General features: G+C 43.5%; 1 protein-coding gene across 2 annotated transcripts in view; it reads right to left on the bottom strand.

Moving 5' to 3' along the window:
• LOC126428298 (carbonic anhydrase 1-like) overlaps positions 1-20,822 on the bottom strand; it is a 217,305-nt gene that overhangs the window by 71,959 nt on the left and 124,524 nt on the right. For both annotated transcript variants that reach the window (XM_050090220.1, XM_050090221.1), the window contains exon 5: positions 11,348-11,389. In XM_050090220.1, coding sequence (XP_049946177.1) covers positions 11,348-11,389 — 42 coding nt within the window. The remainder of the gene's footprint in view (positions 1-11,347; positions 11,390-20,822) is intronic.

Genomic DNA, 20,822 nt, shown 5'->3' with positions numbered 1-20,822 from the left:
TTATCCATGTGTGGGAGTATTACAGTGTGTAGATTCATCCTTCCCGCTTGTTTTCAAACTTAGTTCAATCTGTTCCCGTGAGTGGCGCCGTCACAGCATGTCTTCAAGATGGCAGCTACACTTGAAGTTCGTCAGAAGCAACGTGCTGTCATAGAATTCCTGTGCTGTGAAAACGAGACAGTGGGAAACATCCACAAGAGGTTGAAAAAGGTATATGGAGATGCTGCTGTCGATCGCAGTACAGTTAGTCGGTGAGCAAGCAGGTTACGTGATGAAAGCAGGCACGGCAATATTGAGGATTGTCCTCGCAGCGGCAGGCCTCATACTGCACACACTCCAGACAATGTGTAGGGAGTTAACGAATTGGTGACTGCTGACAGACGCATCACAGTGAACGAATTGTCACGCTACATTGCGATGGCGGAAGGAAGTGTTGGCGTTAAAAAAGGTTTGTGCCAGATGGGTTCCCAAGATGTTGACAGTGGCTCACAAAGAAACAAGAAACTTTTGGAACAGTTCGAGAATGGTGGGGATGAATTTCTTGGAAGAATTGTGACAGGTGATGAAACATGGCTCCATCATTTTCCACCAGAGACGAAGAGGCAATCAATGGAGTGGCATCATGCAAATTCACCCAAGAGAAAAAAATTCAAAACCACACCCTCTGCTGGAAAAGTTATGGCTACGTTGTTCTTCGATTCCGAAGGACTCTTGCTTGTGGACATAATGCCAAGTGGAACCACCATAAATTCTGACGCATATGTGACGACACTGAAGAAACTTCAAGCTCGACTGAGTCGTGTTAGACCACATCGGCAAAAGCAGGATGTTTTGCTGTTGCCCAACAATGCACGGCCACATGTCAGTCAAAAAACCGTGGAAGAGATCACAAAACTCGGATGGACAACATGGAAACACCCGCCTTACAGTCCTGACCTGGCTCCATGTGACTATCATCTCTTTGGGAAACTGAAAGGCTCTCTTCGTGGAACAAGATTTGAAGATGATGACTCCCTTGTGCACGCTGTCAAACAGTGGCTCGAACAGGTTGGTCCAGAATTTTACCGTGCGGGTATACAGGCGCTGGTTCCAAGATGGCGTAAGAATGGAAATTATGTGGAGAAATGAAAATATTGTTCCTAAAGGATGTATCTACACACTGTAAAACTTTCACACATATAGAATAAAAGATGGATTTAAAAAAAATAGTATGAATTTCTTTGGAGTGATCCTCGTAAATCGACAGTGTAGATACTCGTTGTTGGCTCTATCATGCAAAGCAGTTCAGTAAGTTTTGTCTACATTTATTAGATTTCTTTTTCTTTATTTCAGATGTTAAATAATTACTCTTAAATAATTACCAGAAATGCCAACACCTCAACAGAGAGATCAAAGTGTGATGTGGTAAGTGAGAACGAAATCACCCAGTGCTGTACAATGAGATTTCCGACGTGAAGTTCAAAGCGAGTCACCAGATGTTAATACGGTTAAGACTTGTTATGACAAATTTCTAGCCACTTGGAGCGTAAACAGGCAGTCTGATTCTGGCAGAAAACAAATCTGTGTTGAAATGGTAGAGGAGATCAGAGAAACGCTCCAAAGGAACCCATCAGTCAGTTTTCCAATCATCGCGAGAGCTAAACATCCCTCACTCAGCAGTTCACAAGGTGCTGCATAAACAGCTTCTCTTGCACGATTACAAATTATTGAAGTGAAACGGCTAGTCATTGAAGAAGATCGGCTTGCAGCTTCGCCACGAATTTGCTTTTGAGACCCTGGATTGGATCAGGCAAACCCCCTGGCATCTAGGAAATCTCATTTTCTCTGACAAAGCAACGTTCCATACATGTGAGAAGATCTATCGGCACAATATTCGTATCTGGGGTTCGAAAAATCCCCAGACGTTTCAGAAACATATACACTCCTGGAAATTGAAATAAGAACACCGTGAATTCATTGTCCCAGGAAGGGGAAACTTTATTGACACATTCCTGGGGTCAGATACATCACATGATCACACTGACAGAACCACAGGCACATAGACACAGGCAACAGAGCATGCACAATGTCGGCACTAGTACAGTGTATATCCACATTTCGCAGCAATGCAGGCTGCTATTCTCCCATGGAGACGATCGTAGAGATGCTGGATGTAGTCCTGTGGAACGGCTTGCCATGCCATTTCCACCTGGCGCCTCAGTTGGACCAGCGTTCGTGCTGGACGTGCAGACCGCGTGAGACGACGCTTCATCCAGTCCCAAACATGCTACATGGGGGACAGATCCGGAGATCTTGCTGGCCAGGGTAGTTAACTTATACCTTCTAGAGCACGTTGGGTGGCACAGGATACATGCGGACGTGCATTGTCCTGTTGGAACAGCAAGTTCCCTTGCCGGTCTAGGAATGGTAGAACGATGGGTTCGATGACGGTTTGGATGTACCGTGCACTATTCAGTGTCCCCTCGACGATCACCAGTGGTGTACGGCCAGTGTAGGAGATCGCTCCCCACACCATGATGCCGGGTGTTGGCCCTGTGTGCCTCGGTCGTATGCAGTCTTGATTGTGGCGCTCACCTGCACGGCGCCAAACACGCATACGACCATCATTGGCACCAAAGCAGAAGCGACTCTCATCGCTGAAGACGACACGTCTCCATTCGTCCCTCCATTCACGCCTGTCGCGACACCACTGGAGGCGGGCTGCATGATGTTGGGGCGTGAGCGGAAGACGGCCTAAAGGTGTGCGGAACCGTAGCCCAGCTTCATGGAGACGGTTGCGAATGGTCCTCGCCGATACCCCAGGAGCAACAGTGTCCCTAATTTGCTGGGAAGTGGCGGTGCGGTCCCCTACGGCACTGCGTAGGATCCTACGGTCTTGGCGTGCATCCATGCGTCGCTGCGGTCCGGTCCCAGGTCGACGGGCACGTGCACCTTCCGCCGACCACTGGCGACAACATCGATGTACTGTGGAGACCTCACGCCCCACGTGTTGAGCAATTCGGCGGTACGTCCACCCGGCCTCCCGCATGCCCACTATACGCCCTCGCTCAAAGTCCGTCAACTGCACATACGGTTCACGTCCACGCTGTCGCGGCATGCTACCAGTGTTAAAGACTGCGATGGAGCTCCGTATGCCACGGCAAACTGGCTGACACTGACGGCGGCGGTGCACAAATGCTGCGCAGCTAGCGCCATTCGACGGCCAACACCGCGGTTCCTGGTGTGTCCACTGTGCCGTGCGTGTGATCATTGCTTGTACAGCCCTCTCGCAGTGTCCGGAGCAAGTATGGTGGGTCTGACACACCGGTGTCAATGTGTTCTTTTTTCCATTTCCAGGAGTGTATATGAAGATAGTAACTGTTCTCGAAAGAACAGATACCATTGATGACCGTGCAGCTTCTCTAGAATAAATGATAATTAATGGAAACCCTCAGCTGGCGACAGGTGTTGTTGATATACCTCAATGGGAACAGCTGAAGATGTGTACCCCGACCGGGACTCGAACCCGGGATCTCCTGCTTACATGGCAGACGCTCTGTTCATCTGAGCCACCGAGGACACAGATGAATAACGCGACTGCAGGGACTTATCCCTTGCACGCTTCCCGTGAGACTCACATTCCCAACTGTCCACAACACCTGACGGCCGCTGAGGGTTTCAATTAATTATCATTTATTCTAGAGAAGCTGCGCGGTCATCAATGGTATCCGTTATTTCGAGAACAGTTACTATCTTCATATATGGTTAAACGGCTACCTGGCCATTGACCTTCGTCTGTGCGAATGCGCACAGGTCGCCCGAACTCCTACGGGAATCGTCACCTTAGTGTGCGAGAGTAATGAGTGGATGGGCAAATATCTGTTAGGAACATTACGTGTGTAGATTGTGGACAGGTGGGAATGTGGGTCTCACGGGAAGCGTGCAAGGGATAAGTCCCTGCAGTCGCGCTATTAATCTGTGTCCTCGGTGGCTCAGATGGATAGGGCGTCTGTCATGTAAGCAGGAGATCCTGGGTTCGAGTCCCCGTCGGGGCGCACATTTTCAGCTGTCCCCATCGAGGAATATCAACAACACCTGTCGCCAGCTGAGGGTTTCAATTAATTATCATTGTTTCAGAAATATATCAGAGACAGTGAAAAGGTAAATGTGTCAAGTGCGCTGATGAGAGGCGGCGTACCTACACCAGTACCCCCACCTAGGAAATAGTAACAGAAACTGAGCAATTTGATGCCCCTCGGTTTCTTCCCGTTCTACCAAATGTGATCTTCCAGCAGGATGGTACACCACCGCTCTGGAGTTAACATGTTCGTGACCTCCAGGACTGAACATTTCCATAGCAATGGATAGGAAGTTATGGACAAACCAACGGACCACTGCCATCATCAGACCGTGATCTGGATTTCTTCTTGCTGGCTTACATGAAAGACATCATGTATGCTCGAAATGTCAGTGCGGTAGCTTTTATTACCCCAGGCATGTCAAAATGGGGCGATCAGAGTCGTTCCATAAATCTCGCACTCACAATGCATCCGCATGATTCTCACTATGCACTTTACGTAATTTGGTTTTCCAGCAGACTCTGGAGAAGGTCTGAACGAATGTGTTACGTTACTCCGCTTATAAAAATCCCTTGCAGCCCCCACTGATAATTACCTGTCTATTGTCAGACTGGTGCATATCATATGCTACTCATTACTGATCTACTGTCATTAGTATTTGGACTTTATTCCCATATCTGTTGCTAAGGTAGAGTACTCAAAATTTCTGGGTGTGTGCATTGACGAGAAATTGAATTGGAAGAAACACATCGATGATGTGCTGAAACGGTTATGTACAGCTACTTATGCTGTTAGGGTTATTGCAAATTTTTGTGATAAGCATGTCAATAAATTAGCCTACTTGCCTATTTTAATTCACTGCCTTCATATGGCATCATATTTTGGGGCAATTCGTCATTAAGAGAGAAAGTATTCATTGCACAAAACCGTGTAATCAGATTAATAGCTGGAGCCCAGGAACTCGGGATATTCACAGTACCTTCGCAATACATATATTCACTTACGAAATTTGTCGTTAATAGCCCATCCCAATTCAAAAATAACAGCGAAGTGCATAGCTACAACACTAGAAGAAAGGATGATATTCACTATTCTGGATTAAATTTCACTTTGGCACAGAGAGGGGTGAATTATGCTGCCACAAAAATCTTTGGTCATTTGCCAAATCGTATTAAAAGTCTGACGGATAGCCAACCAACATTTAAAAGCAAATTTAAAGAATTTCTGAATGACAACTCATTCTACTCAATAGATGAATTCTTAGATATGGAGTAGTAACTGTAAAAAAAAAGGTTAATTAATTATTTCGTGTAAAGAAAACTTATGTTAAAGTGTCACATTCCACATCATTACAAAAAATATCGTATTCATGATCTATGGAACAAGGATTAATGTATGTATGTATGTATCAGTTAATAAAATAGTTAAAATTTGTAATTAATAACGCCAATTGCACTTAGAAAAACAGTCCTGATCACACAAATCACATTTATTGGTGATTCGTTTCAGTCCAAAACTGGACCATTGTCAGACCATACTCCAAAGTTGATGTGTGGAGATGGCTCCATGGAGCAGCAACTGCAATAGTCTGCATTAAGAGTGATGTAAAAATTCTGAGTGTCATCAGTGGTAATGTTTCTCCTCTCATCTTCAAATAGTGTATGTAATTTTAATGACATAGATTATTAATTGACTAGTGGATGAGAATGAAACTTTCTTTTTTTGTTACAGTTGGTGAAGTTACTGTAGTATCCTCGTCGCTACTGTAGTGCCCTCGCCGGCCGCGGTGGTCTAGCGGTTCTGGCGCTGCAGTCCGGAACCGCGGGACTGCTACGGTCGCAGGTTCGAATCCTGCCTCGGGCATGGGTGTGTGTGATGTCCTTAGGTTAGTTAGGTTTAAGTAGTTCTAAGTTCTAGGGGACTTATGACCTCAGATGTTGAGTCCCATAGTGCTCAGAGCCATTTTTTTGTAGTGCCCTCGGCGCCACTGTAGAGTTTTGTGCCAGAAAGAAAGAGAGAGGAGGTTTTCTGGTGGCTGATATCCTCTTTCTGCATCACAACTGCGCACATGGACTAACAGGTTTCATTAATTACATGACCAGGAAGCTACTTATTTTCAATACAGTCCATGTGTTGTGGTACAAGCTCTTCTGTAATAGTCCTCTTGCAGACAGTATCAGTAATCTGGCCATAATATAACACTATTGCAGCTGCACCACCGTTTAGGATAGGGGAAGTTAGATTTGTGCGATATTCCGAGCGCAAGTCACAGCCAGGTGCTGGCTGGATTGCAGTGAGTTATGCGTACCAGCAGTTGCGAAGTAGAATGGAGACTGCATGGCCATTGAAACATTGAAAAGAGTAAATGCAGCGAGTTGCATGTCTCAAGGTACAGGTAGAAGGGGCCCACTGGTGCAACCCAGGTGTTGTGCATACGTGACTTGGAGCGGTGCGTTAGGGAAACAGAGGTGCACAGCCGACTATAAATAGGTGTCATGTTCTAACGAGATTGATTCAAGTGTGGCAGCTCTCCTGGATGGCGGGGCGTGTCACACCTCCGGGCTACACACAGCAGCAGATGGGGGCCAGCATCCCAGTCCATGGCGGGTCATTGGTTCGACCCTCTGAGGCCGACACGGGGACCGCAGCCAGCGAGCTGTGGGCCACTCTGCGGCTCACTACTGCGGCAAGTTGTCTCGTCTCCCAACACACACCAGAGACTTCCAAGGCGAGGGCTGCAGATCCGGACACCAGATTGCAGGCACTTGCAGTCATCATGATCTCAGCTACGCCAGCGAGGAAGGAATGTCATGGTCCTACAAGGCCGACACACGGCAGTGTGTTGCGCTGGGTCGCTGGGGCGGTGACCTCAGCATTGCAGGGCCCTGTGGCAGGGACCGAGGTGAGCGGAGTACTTAGTGGAAACAAATAAATCATTTGGGAACTTCTTGATGAGTTTTGATATGGCAACTCATGGCAACCACGTACTACATTTGGTGTCTTCTGGCTACATTTGGGCATCCTGGTACATTCAGTGGCAGAAGTCGCCATTACACTATGTCCTATTCTGCAAATGAATGACGGATGCCAACTGGAATGAGTCAGTGAGAGTAACTGAGCTAGTAACTGACTGAGGACCTCTGGTCAGCAGTGGGGGCCTAAATAGGTGCTGTGAAGAGGGCGTTGGTGGATTGTTGCTCGCAAGTCTGTCTCTGGCCTCTCTTGTGGCAGGCACATTTGATCTTTGTCGACCAGTGTGCTGGCGACAGCTTATGCCTGTACTGTTATTTTCTACATTTATCTACATCTATATGGATACTCTGCAAATCACACTCAAGTGCCTGGCAGAGGGTTCATCGAACCACCATCACAATACTCTGTCATTCCAATCTCGTATAGCACATGGAAAGAATGAACACCTATATCTTTCCGTATGAGCTCTGATTTCCCTTATTTTATCGTGGTGATCGTTCCACCCCCTCAGGTCGGTGTCAACAAAATATTTTCGCATTGGGAGGAGAAAGTTGGTGACTGGAATTTCGTGACAAGATTCCGTCGCAACGAAAAACAACTTTCTTCTAATGATTTCCAGCCCAAATCCTGCATCATTTCTGTGACACTCCCTCCCATGTTTCGCGATAATACAAAACGTGCTGCCTTTCTGTAACTTTTTCGATTGTACTCCGTCAGTCCTACCTGGTAAGGATCCCACACCGCGCAGCAGTATTCTAAAAAAGGACGGACAAGCGTAGTGTAGGCAGTCTCCTTAGTAGGTCTGTTACATTTTCTAAGTGTCCTGCCAATAAAACACAGTCTTTGGTTAGCCTTCCCCACAACATTTTCTATGTGTTCTTTCCAATTTAAGTTGTTTGTGAGACTTTGACAACATCTGGAGACATCTGCAGCTCCTTCTCTGTGGATCTGTCTCCACACACCAACTTTGGAGTACGATCTGAAGATGGACCGCTGTTTCACTGAAATCAGTTACCAATAGATGTGCGACTAAGTATAATTGTGAAACTGATCGCTGTTTTCCCAAAATGTTTTCGGAGATATGTGAACAACATCAGTGATTAATGGTTTATTGGTTGATACAGGGGAGGGGACCAAACAGCGAAGTCATTTGTCCCATCGGATTACAGAGGGACAGGGAAGGAAGTCGGCTGTGCCCTTCACAGGAACCAACCTGAAACGATTTAGGGAAATCACGGAAAACCTAAATCAGGATAGCCGCTTGCAGGTTTGAACTGTTGTTCTCCCAAATGTGAATCCAATGTCCTAGCCACCCGCTCAGTCAGTGACTGCCAGGAATAAACCATCTACTTATAGATTAGCAATAACAGCCAGCCAGTTGCAAAATTCTGGTTTATAAAACTTTCGTCACGGTTTAGACCCTCATAGTCTTCAAGAACTGCAGCAGAACACTTCGAATGGGACTGCAGCAATTCCAGCAGTCCAGTTTCGATCCACCTTCAGCAACTTGCTGAAGAAGGTCCGTAATTGCCAAGAGATGAATGGTGGTCACTTTCAACATCTGCTATAGCCAGCTTAGTACTGCATTTCCTTCCCTGTGCTGTGTTTCTTTGTACCCAGGAACACTGTTCTCCAGGCCAGTTTTATTTGCCCCATCCTGTGTTTGAGTGTACTGGTTTAACATGCTGGAGTCTTTAATCTGGTCAGTTTCAACAACAGTTATGTTAGCCAAACGTTTCGATAACCCGTATTACGTTCCTTTCAATTAATTTCGAATATCAGTCTAGTTTGATGGTAATGCCTTGTTTGGACCATCACGAAGCATGCTGTCACATAGCATGCCCAGTGTTTTGTGCCTTAAGCACTGTGACCTCAATTTTTATTAATTGTGTTTTCTTAACAACCGACTTACCGTGTGGAGGGTTCTGCATGGAGTTAATACCGTGTTTAGTTGGTTATTATTTGTGTTTAATATCGCGACTTTTGTCCACTAGCAGTCGATGCGATTGTGATGTAGCTTTTGCACAACACTGCTGCGCATTTGGTAGTGCATGAGATCCTATTCCAAGCGAACCTCTATATTGAGTGATAAACATTGTTTTCTGATTTGTAACAAAATACATGACACTGTGGCTACTTAATATAATGGTGGCTACTTGTCTTAGTAGTGAAGGCAACGGCCTTGCCACAGTGGTTACACCGGTTCCGGTCAGATCACTGAAGTTCAGCACTCGGGTGTAGCCGCCATGCGCTGTTGTCATTTTTCGGGGTGCACTCAGCCTCATCTACATCTACATTGATACTCCGCAAGCCACCCAACGGTGTGTGGCGGAGGGCACTTTACGTGCCACTGTCATTACCTCCCTTTCCTGTTCCAGTCGCGTATGGTTCGCGGGAAGAACGACTGTCTGAAAGCCTCCGTGCGTGCTCTAATCTCTCTAATTTTACATTCGTGGTCTCCTCGGGAGGTATAAGTAGGGGGAAGCAATATATTCGATACCTCATCCAGAAACGCACCCTCTCGAAACCTGGCGAGCAAGCTACAGCGCGATGCAGAGCGCCTCTCTTGCAGAGTCTGCCACTTGAGTTTATTAAACATCTCCGTAACGCTATCACGGTTACCAAATAACCCTGTGACGAAACGCGCCGCTCTTCTTTGAATCTTCTCTATCTCCTCCGTCAGACCGATCTGGTACGGATCCCACACTGATGAGCAATACTCAAGTATAGGTCGAACGAGTGTTTTGTAAGCCACCTCCTTTGTTGATGGACTACATTTTCTAAGCACTCTCCCAATGAATCTCAACCTGGTACCCGCCTTACCAACAATTAATTTTATATGATCATTCCACTTCAAATCGTTCCGCACGCATACTCCCAGATATTTTACAGAAGTAACTGCTACCAGTGTTTGTTCCGCTATCATATAATAATACAATGCCAATTGAGGAGCTACTCGAGCGAATAGTAGCTGCTGCGGTCACAGAACACCATCATGACGACTGGGAGAGTGGTGTGCTGACCACACACCCCTCCTATTTGCATCCTCAACTGAGGATGACACGGCGGTCGGATGGTCCCGATGGGTCCCTTTTGGTTTGAAGATGGAGTGTTTTGTGTTAGTAGTAGCAGAGGATAGAATATGCATAAAACTGCGTTATTCTTTTGCAACTTAGTTGGGAACTTTGTTACTTCTGATGGCAGCCTGAATCAACCTCAGTTATCCTTGGAGACATGCATCCATAAGGTAACACTAATTTAGGAGCCCCTATTAATGCCTGTTATGGTGTTTTCTCTTACTGGAACCATCAATTTCCCTTAATTAATGTGCTGCAGAGTGTTACTGGTGACTACCCCATGTGTTTATCTAAATAAATCGTCACTGTCCATGACGAAAGAATCTCATTGTCTCCGTATATAATTTTCAACCATACATTGCTGCTTTTCATCCTCCCACATCCACTTATTTCTGAATGATCAATACGCAGGGAACAGATCTAAAGAAAGAAATGACTAGAATGAGAAATAAAGAATTCGATATAGTTCAGTACGATTTGAATTATCTTGCCTTGCCTGACATGCTTGCCTGGTTTTGAATTGTCCATTGTGCTAAATAGTAGATTATCTTTCTTGTAGGGTCACGTACGTGGCGTTATCATTCTAAAGATTACAAACAACGTGATATAACGAGAAACGTACATACTTACCTGCATTTACCTAGAAATTAATCCCTTTATGCAGGACTTGGGTTCACATGTGTTTATCCTTTTTCAAACGCTTGAATTCACATGGGTCTAGACAGAGTATCATCTAGAACTCTAGACACTTAATGGGTTACAAAAGTAGCCCATCTAGAAATATATTAATATTCTACACAAAACTATCTGACTTAGTTTACATGATGCCACAAATCGCAAGCATCTGTGAGCCATAGTTCTCGGTAATTGCATTTGAAAATGATGGAGGTTTCACCTGGGCATGCTGTAGAACACATTTTTCGCATATAAAATAATGTGTATAGTATTTGTGCTCATTCCATACGTTCCTAGTAAAGTATTTCTCACGAGGAAAGAGGAAAAAACAACATTTTTTTCCAAGTTGACAAGATAGTCGCCTAAATATGTGTATCTTAAAATACTTATTATTTTGTGTATCAAATAGATGTTCTACATCGTATTTTTCCGATATTTTGCTCGCAGATGGAGATACTGATTTGTGGAACAAACAAAGTAATCTATTCTGTCTAATCTAATCTAAGGTGAACTAATATGTTGTAACCTTGAATATGTCAGCAGGAAGGCTGAAATGTAACTCACCATGCTCTCCTTCGTATCCAAAGTCTCTCCTGAATGGTCTCACTGAAACAAACGACCAAGATGCGTCACTAATTACTTCTTATAATTACTGGAATTTGGGCAGTAATGCTGTACATTCAAAACAAGCATTCCAGATGCGCTTACAACCAAAATATTCCGTTCGAAATGTCGGATTTACCAGCAAAACTCCAAATAACTAACGTCACAGAGAAAAAAATTTCACATAATATTTGACAAAAATAGACTAATACACATAACATTAACTGAATTTGCCATCAGTGCTTGGCAAGATGTGATAACAATGTCGTGTAGGAAATACCTAATTTTATGGAAAATTATGATTCTTTGTTCACATTTCAGTTTTCTGCTTCTTCGGCCATCGTTATGTGACAAGCGAACATCACAACGGCAAATAAAATTACGTGCGGCTTACGCAGACATTGTTTATATAGAAGATACAAATGATACAAGAGTGTTTACAAAGCAAAATCTTAAATTTTTCTGTCATGCAAAAGCAGTTCGATGTAACTAAAAAACTAAAAATAAAGTCTTTTGTGTGGATATTGATATATTTAAAATCAGATGAAAAATATAGTTCAATTTGCACTTGTAGTGTAATATTTGTGCAATTGAAACTTAAATTAGCAGTGAGGAAAATGGAAATTGAGTTTAGGCACTTAACACCAAGGTAGTATTCTGTGCAAGTATTTCTGCTCTTCACGACAGTATGTAAAACTTCACAGTCTACATCATATTGATGGTTTCCTGCTTAAACATGACGTTCAGCAAAGAATGAGTCTGTCTTTCTTATCTCCAACCTCCCTGATGTTCAGACTGCCTAACTCTGACAGACCAGCATATTTTTTCCGCAGCTTTATACGCACCAGTCAGCGTTGCCAAAGGCTGCAACTTGCAACGTAGCAACTATGTTACGTAGTACTGTGTAAATGTACCATGCCTATTTCTCACTTTCAATTTCCTTTAAGGGGACCACACCGTGGTTCTGGTTGAAAAAAATTGATTATCGGTTTTCATCATATTTCGATAGAGTAGGTTTTATTTAAGCATCCCGAAAAGGATTTTGATGAAAAAAAATTTTCGAGCATTTAAAGAGCATTTTCCTACCACGGGTGTTTATGTGCCACGCCCACTTTCCTGTCACCCACTTTTCTGCACATATTTTAGATCTTTATATCCCCCTACATTGCACGTTAGGGATTTTTTTTTACTCCCGTGTGTGTTGGCTATCCTTGCAAATCAAAAGTCGGTATTCTTTTGTTTCTGCTGTTTGTAAACAACACGCTTTCAAACACGCGGTTAGTTCAAGTGTGATTGCGAGTAGTTGTTACAGAAAACTTGCAGTTATACTGTGGGCAGGCGATTAGGAGCAATAAAGAAAATCTGGAGGCAATGAAGAGAGATCTAGAATCAAATTTTCACTCTACAGCGGAGTGTGCGCCGATATGAAACTTCCTGACAGATTAAAACTGTGTGCCGGACCGAGACTCGAACTAGGGGCCTTTGCATTTCACGGTCAAGTGCTCTACCAACTGAGCTACCCAAGCACGACTCACGCCACGTCCTCACAGTTTTCGAGTTCGAGTCTCGGTCCGGCACACAGTTTTAATCTGCCAGGAAGTTTCAATGAAGAGAGATGTTTGGGCCATATTCTTCCATAAGTTCTCTACTGATGATAAGCCATCTCATGGATTGTGTCCATAAGGGGAAAATTCGTGGTACAAATACAACAGGGTTCAGCCAACTGGAGAATCTTATTCTCACCAGCATTCTCTTCCTGCTGCTGTTAAACCTATTTTCAGAGACTTGGCTCATCCGGACCTCCTAGGGAAATGTCTGCATGGGCAGACACAGAACCCAAATGAATGCTTCAACAGCATAATTTGGAACCGCCTTCCTAGAACTATATTTGTAGGCATGCATACAGTGAAACTAGGAGTTCATTATGATGTTATTACATCCAATTGTGGTAGTATTGGAAAGTGTTGGTTACTGAAAAAGCTGGGAATTAATCGTGGTGAAAATATGATCACTGGGCTGCAACATTGCGATAAAATAAGGATAGGCGATGCAGACAGGTCTGCATCTATTATGGCCAAGAAAGCAAGACAAACATCCAGGAAGGTGAAAAAGAAGCTGGAAGACCTGCTAGAGGCCAAAGAAGGGCCATCATATGCAGCAGGACAGTTTTAATTAACTGTAAGTAACAAATTTCAAAAGTTTTTTTCTTTAAAGTCAATTTCCTGCAAACTAAAATTTTCAGTACATATGCCCCATTATATCAGAAACTATCATAGATAAATGAATGAATTTTTCAGAGACTCTGCATAACATAAAAGCCACCTCTGGTACTACATTCATTAATATTCCCCCATTAGGAAGTTCACAAAAAATATTTACTGCAGAAAAACTTAATATTTTTTGTCAATAAATTTAAAAAAGTATTTCTTAAAAATTATAAAATGGATAAAGTAGATTTTAGTACAGTTGACTCTATTTGCATCATGTAACAAACAGTAAAAATATTACGGTCCTCCATCAAATAGTTTTTTTTTTTTTAAGAAATGGGTCAAACACTTGCCTGAATTAACATGGGTTAGATAGACAGGGTGTGGTCCCCTTAAGAATTTCTAGAACAATATTTATAATAATAAAAGCATAACGGTTTCACCCATAATTAAACTGAAACAATTCACGCCACCCATATTGCGACATGAACCATTTTATTTGCCTTATTATCCAAACAAATGTAAGCGAGAGTACTCTGATGACATAGGGCAGGCGTACGCCAGAACTATTTGTGGAAAATGCTCTGAATTACATAGAGCAGGCAGACGCACTGGTTCACATGGCGGGACGTATTACGCAGTCACAAGTGCGCGGGATCGTAAAAAGCTTCTAGTAGCTTCTAGAACAAATCCAGCGTAGGAATACCTTTCTGGTAGTAACAAAGCGAGCGGGGTTGATATTTCAGCGGGGAACGCCCGTACGACTTTGATGTGCGATACTGCCAGTTATCGTCATAGAGGCAAAATACTCCCACTTACGGATAGTCTCTCAGGTTAAGAAAAGTATAATTTAATATATTAACAGAATCTCCCATGGGTTCTTGGTAGAATAACATTATTTGTTCTACAATATTACTTTTATTGTTAACCGGTTTTCGGCTTACAAGGCCATCTTCAGACATTTATTGAGTATTATCAACAAGGAAGTTACAATGTTTGCAAACAACATTGGAAGAGAAGTAACACGTCTAGACTGAAATAAGCCGGCCAGATTGGCCGAGCGGCTCTAGGCGCTTCAGTCTGGGACCGCGCGACCGCTACGGTCGCAGGTTCGAATCCTGCCTCGGCTACGGATGTGTGTGATGTCCTTAGGTTGGTTAGGTTTAAGTAGTTCTAAGTTCTAGGGGACTGATGACCTCCGATGTTAAGTCCCATAGTGCTCAGAGCCATTTGAACCATTTTTTAGACTGAAGTAGAAACATAGCGTAAGTAACATCTTTGACACTGTGGTGGTAATGTAATGTAAAAGTAAAAATTGAACAGTTCATAAATAACAATGGAGTAGACAGGAAAACCTTTAGCACAAAATAGGAATAGCATGCCTACATAACAGTTCCTATTAGTAAACAAAACTAATAAAATAAAATAAAATTAGTACTAGACAAGGCTACATTAGGAGGCATGAAACATGGAGAGTGATACACAAACCAATTAAAAGAAGAGACAATTATCAATGTAACTACAGTTTTCATGTTTCATACCTCCTGATGTAGCCTTGTCTACTACTAATTTTATTTTATTTCATTAGTTTTGTTTATTAATAGAAACTGTTATGTAGACGTGCTATTCCTATTTTGTGCTAAAGGTTTTCCTGTCTACTCCATTGTTACTTATGTACTGTTCAATTTTTACTTTTTCATTGCATTACCACCACAGTGTCAAAGATGTTACTTACTGCATGTTTCTACTTCAGTCTAGACGTGTTACTTCTCTTCCAATGTTGTTTGCAAACATTGCAACTTCTTTGGTGATAATACTCAGTAAATATCTGAAGATGGCCTTGTAAGCCGGAAACCAGTTAACAATAAAGGTAATACTGTAGAACAAAAGCAAACTGGTGTTTTTCATTTATTATAATTTAATAATTATCTAAAGAAGTTGAGGACAGTGCGTGAGGAAACTTAGATTTCATATTGTTTGATTTAGTTTCAAAATCGAGTGACTCATAGGTGGAGGGGTGCCGGCTTAGAGACTGGCGTGCTCAATCCAGAAAGCCATTTTTGGGTCATCATTGAGATCAGATCCGTATCTGATCGCTCCGCTAAAATATTCAATGTACGAGGTCTGTTTAAAAAATTCCGGAACATTCGTCATTTCACGCCAATGGCGTCTTGGAGCGAAATGCTGTTGACATTCCTGCGCACGCCTGTGTTCAATGTGTAACTGCCCGAAGTTTCATTGTTGTATGTCTGTTAGTTATTGTTCAGTGCTGTATTGAGTAGACCGTTGTGTCGCACAATTTGCGAATTTAGAGATGGCAGAGTTAGAGGAGCAGTATGTCGGCATTAAATGTTGCGCCAAACTCAAGAAAACCCTTACAGAGATACACCAAATGTTGCAGGAAGCCTACAGTGATAAGTCTTAAGCCATACTCGGTGTTGCGAATGGTTCACACGGCTTAAAAATGGCCGGACAGAAATTAAAAATGACCCTCGTTCAGGACGCCCTTCGACGTTTACAATCGGCGCTCGTGTCAGGGCCGTCAACGAAACCGTGCGTGCCATCAAAGACTGACTATCCGAGAGACTGCAGAAGAATGTGACATTTTTTTGGATCATGTCATGAAATCCTGACACAGCATCGTGTTTTTGCGAAGTACGTCCCATGGCGCATGAATCAAGACCAAAAAGAGTTCGCCTCGTAATCTGTGAAAAACTTTTGGATCGCGTAAATGAGGACGAGATTTTCCTTGAGAGAATCATAACTGGTGGAGAGACGTGGGTCCATGGCTATGATGTTAAGACGAAGGTGCAACCTTCACAGGGGGTCGGGAAAGATTCTCCAAGACCAAAAAAAGCTCGCCAGTTCAGGACAAGTGTCAAAGACAAGCTGATAATTTGCTTTGTCTCTGAAGCATTAGATATATAAGATAGATATTCAGCGACCACAGGCCCTGCAGACCACACGCTGCTTCCACAAACTGTCTCCATTCCTTTCTGTTTTGTGCCCGGTTCCTCCAGGTGTCTTCAGTCCCCAGGACTGCTAGGTCCTTCGTCAGGTCGTCCATCCAGCGCTGCCTTGGTCGTCCAATGGGGCGTCTGGTGTTTGGCTTCCCCTCCAGTGCCATCTTCGCCTGTCTTCCATCTGGCATACGAGCTACATGGCCCACCCATTGTATTCTTTTGCTCTTTATCTTCTGTAGGACAGTCGGTTGTCGCATCAGAAGGCAGATTTCCTCGTTTTTCCTCCTCCTCCATTCTCCGTTATCTAAAACTGCCGGCCGCGGTGGTGTAGCGGTTCTAGGCGCGCAGTCCGGAACCGCGTGACTGCTACGGTCGCAGGTTCGAATCCTGCCTCGGGCATGGATGTGTGTGATGTCATTAGGTTAGTTAGGTTTAAGTAGTTTTAAGTTCTATGGGACTGATGACCACAGATGTTAAGTCCCATAGTGCTCAGAGCCATTTGAACTATTTTTATCTAATACTGGTCCCCATATCTTCCTCATAACTCTTCTTTCAAATATTAATAGTTTTTCCCCTTTCTCGCTCAGTCATGCTCCATGTTTATGAACCGTACATTACTGCTGGGCATATCACTGTGTTGTAGGTTTTCATCTTAGTGTTCACTGAGATCGATCTAGTGCCAAGCGTCTCTCTGAGGGAATGCATGCATTTCGTTCCCACTGCTATTCTGCTATTAGTTCATCATAAATTCGTGCCACAGAGACAAACTGTTAATCAATGGTAACATTGGACGTGTTGCGACACCTGCGCGAAAATGTGAGCAAACGGTCTGAAATGTGGCGAGACAATTTATGGCTCTTGAATCACGATAACGCCCCCGCTCATTCATCCCTGTTGGTGCGTGACTATTACACAAAAAATTAAATCATTGTGCTGCCACTTCCCCCGTACTCTCCAGACCTGGCCCTTGCGGACTTTTTTTTTCCAAAGTTGAAAACCTCGTTGAAAGGATGAAGATTTGGAACGCAGACGGAGCTTCGCGCGATCCATCATGAGGCATACTACGACCGCCCCCGGCATTAGGAGCGGTGCATCAATTGTGGAGGAGAGTATTTCGAAGGAAACCATGCATAATAAGTAAAAGCTAAGCGTGGAAAAATTTTGTGGAGAAAGTTCTGGAATTTTTGAACAGACCTCGTATGCGGTCGTTAAGTACTTTCAAACTACTAAAGCTTTACAGGCACTGCTCTGAGTATATGGAACAGTTGTTGAATAGCGACAGTTTATTCCGCTATTAATACACACCAATAAACGTGTACGCGAGGGAGTGACTTTGCGTAGTACAAGATTTCATTTAACTGCGAAAAACTGAAGAACAACGATAGAACCGCGTACCGCAATCAAAATGCTGGCTCATCGCCATAGGTAAGTGATTTCATAGATGACTCGGCGCTTGTGTGAAATTCCGATATGCCTTCGAAAGTACTGCACGTAGGATGGGCGTCTGGAAGAGTGCAGACAACAGAATCCGAATTCATTGTTTCGCGTTTGTGTAGGCGAAAGAGTGCAGTTGTAGTTTCAGTACTAAAAGGCCCATCTGGCAGTGTAAAATTAACTGTTTATGATTACTCTGAGTGAAGCCAGTATCCAAATTCGATGTGCTTCCAGTACAGATGTATTGTACTAGAAGTGGCTGACATATATCAAATTTATGTAAGTAGTAGGGCCTGACAGATAATGAAGAATAATATGAACATGAATGGTGGCTGTGTAATCATATGCGGCGGAAGGAAACACATAAGTCTGAGATTGTAATTCGTGTCCTCTCTGATTCAACAATAGGTGCCAAGTACTACTGTAATAGCAGTCCCTTGCAGATGTAGCATGTGCTTTCTTAGAAGACAATGTGCCGCTCATTTACATCTCATTTATCATGGTATATCCGTTTCCTTATTTACAACGAACCTTTCCACTTTCCAAATTACTTTGTTTATTTGTTTCTTCCCACAAGAGATTATAGCGGTCACGTCGAGGACCATCTTTGAGTGCAAAATGTCTTCCTGAAGTATGGTCTGTGATGCTCGCAACGCTTAACAAACGTCAGATGGCCGTTGGCGCAATGCACACCCTAATTAAAGTACGAGGGTCACTTCAAAAGAAATGCACACTATTTTTGTAAAAATACAGTTTTCATTCTGCATGTGTGAAAGTTTTAGTGTGTAGATACATCCTTCCCGCTTGTTTTCAAACTTAGTTCAACCTGTTCCCGTGAGTGGCGCCGTCTCACCACGTCTTCAAGATGGCTGCTACACTTGACGTTCGTCAGAAGCAACGTGCTGTCCTAGAATTCCTGTGCTGTGAAAACGAGACAGTGGGAAACATCCACAAGAAGTTGAAAAAAGTGTACGGAGATGCTGCTGTCGATCGCAGTACAGTTAGTCGGTGGGCAAGCTGGTTACGTGATGAAAGCGGGCACGGCAATATTGAGGATTGTCCTCGCAGCGGCAGGCCTCGTACTGCACACTCTCCAGACAATGTGCAGAGAGTTAACGAATTGGTGACTGCTGACAGACGCATCACAGTGAACGAATTGTCACGCTACGTTGGGATAGGGGAAGGAACTGTTTGCAGAATACTGAAAGTGTTGGCGTTAAAAAAGGTTTGTGCCAGGTGGGTTCCCAGGATGTTGACAGTGGCTCACAAAGAGACAAGAAAAACGGTATGCAGCGAACTTTTGGAACAGTAAGAGAATGGTGGAGATGAATTTCTTGGAAGAATTGTGACAGGTGATGAAACATGGCTGCATCATTTTTCACCAGAGACGAAGAGGCAATCAATGGAGTGGCATCATGCAAATTCACCCAAGAGAAAAAAATTCAAAACCACACCCTCTGCTGGAAAAGTTATGGCTACGTTGTTCTTCGATTCCGAAGGACTCTTGCTTGTGGACATCGTGCCAAGTGGAACCACCATAAATTCTGATGCATATGTGACGACACTGAAGAAACGTCAAGCTCGACTGAGTCGTGTTCGACCACATCGGCAAAAGCAGGATGTTTTGCTGTTGCACGACAATGCACGGGCACATGTCAGTCAAAAAAACCGTGGAAGCGATCACAAAACTCGGATGGACAACACTGAAACACCCGCCTTACAGTCCTGACCTGGCTCCATGTGACTATCATGTCTTTGGGAAACTGAAAGACTCTATTCGTGGAACAAGGTTTGAAAATGATGACTCCCTTGTGCACGCTGCCAAACAGTGGCTCCAACAAGTTGGTCCAGAATTTTACCGTGTGGGTATACAGGCGCTGGTTCCAAGATGGCTTAAGGCAGTTGAGAGGGATGCAAATTATGGGGAGAAATGAAAATATTGTTCCTAAAGGATGTATCTATACACCGTAAAACTTTCAAACATGTAGAATAAAAGATGGATTTAAAAAAATAGTGTGCATTTCTTTTTGAGTGGCCCTTGTAATTTCTTTGGCATTCCTGCTATCAAGAGACTAACCAGTGCCAACGATACCTACCAACAACAATCAAAATTATTTTTAATCATATTACAGCATTTGGTTTAGACTCCATGGTAGTTAGGCGGAATAAATCTCCGAGTAATAAACATCTCCACCAAGCCTGCTAACTTCTAAACTTATCTTTACTACAGAATGAAAATGTAGTCTGCTATTATTAGTACAAACTTAAGGTTTGTACTGTAGTTGCAATACTAATTTTTTCGCTGCGTTGTCTGAAGTCTTGACAATGTATGGGATTGCACCAGCTTGTAAAACTAATAACTACATCCTGTTGGCCACCATAGAGAAGTGGTACAATTTCACGCATTTCTTTTTTTCCTGTGTTATCAGTCAGGGAAGAGCTTCAGCCATTACCAGAGGTGACAGTCTGTAGTTGTATCTGAAATGCAGATTCAGATAATGGAACAGATATAAGGCGATGCGCCGTCGAATGGAGAGCTGTATGTTTGGAGCTGTATGGGTGCTGGAAAGTTGCAGGGATTACCTCAGTTCAGTATGTGGTTTTTATGAAAGTGTTAGGTAAAAGTCTCCAGGTGCTAATGTCTTTACAGTTGCCATGGAAACAAAAATCGACGACTAAACTCCTTCAGAATCAACATCATTATATTGCGTGGTTATAATGAAACTGACGGTGTTGCGAGTGCTACAGTGTGGGCTGTATACATGGCAAGACGCTGATACGTCTTAGATATGTTCATTAATCGGTGCGCTCGCGCAGTATGCTGAAAAAATA

The sequence above is a fragment of the Schistocerca serialis genome, chromosome 12 (genome assembly GCF_023864345.2).
Source record: "Schistocerca serialis cubense isolate TAMUIC-IGC-003099 chromosome 12, iqSchSeri2.2, whole genome shotgun sequence".
NCBI classification, from domain to species: domain Eukaryota; kingdom Metazoa; phylum Arthropoda; class Insecta; order Orthoptera; family Acrididae; genus Schistocerca; species Schistocerca serialis.
Note: the sequence above shows the minus strand (reverse complement) of the source record. Positions and strands in the feature narration are given on the sequence as shown.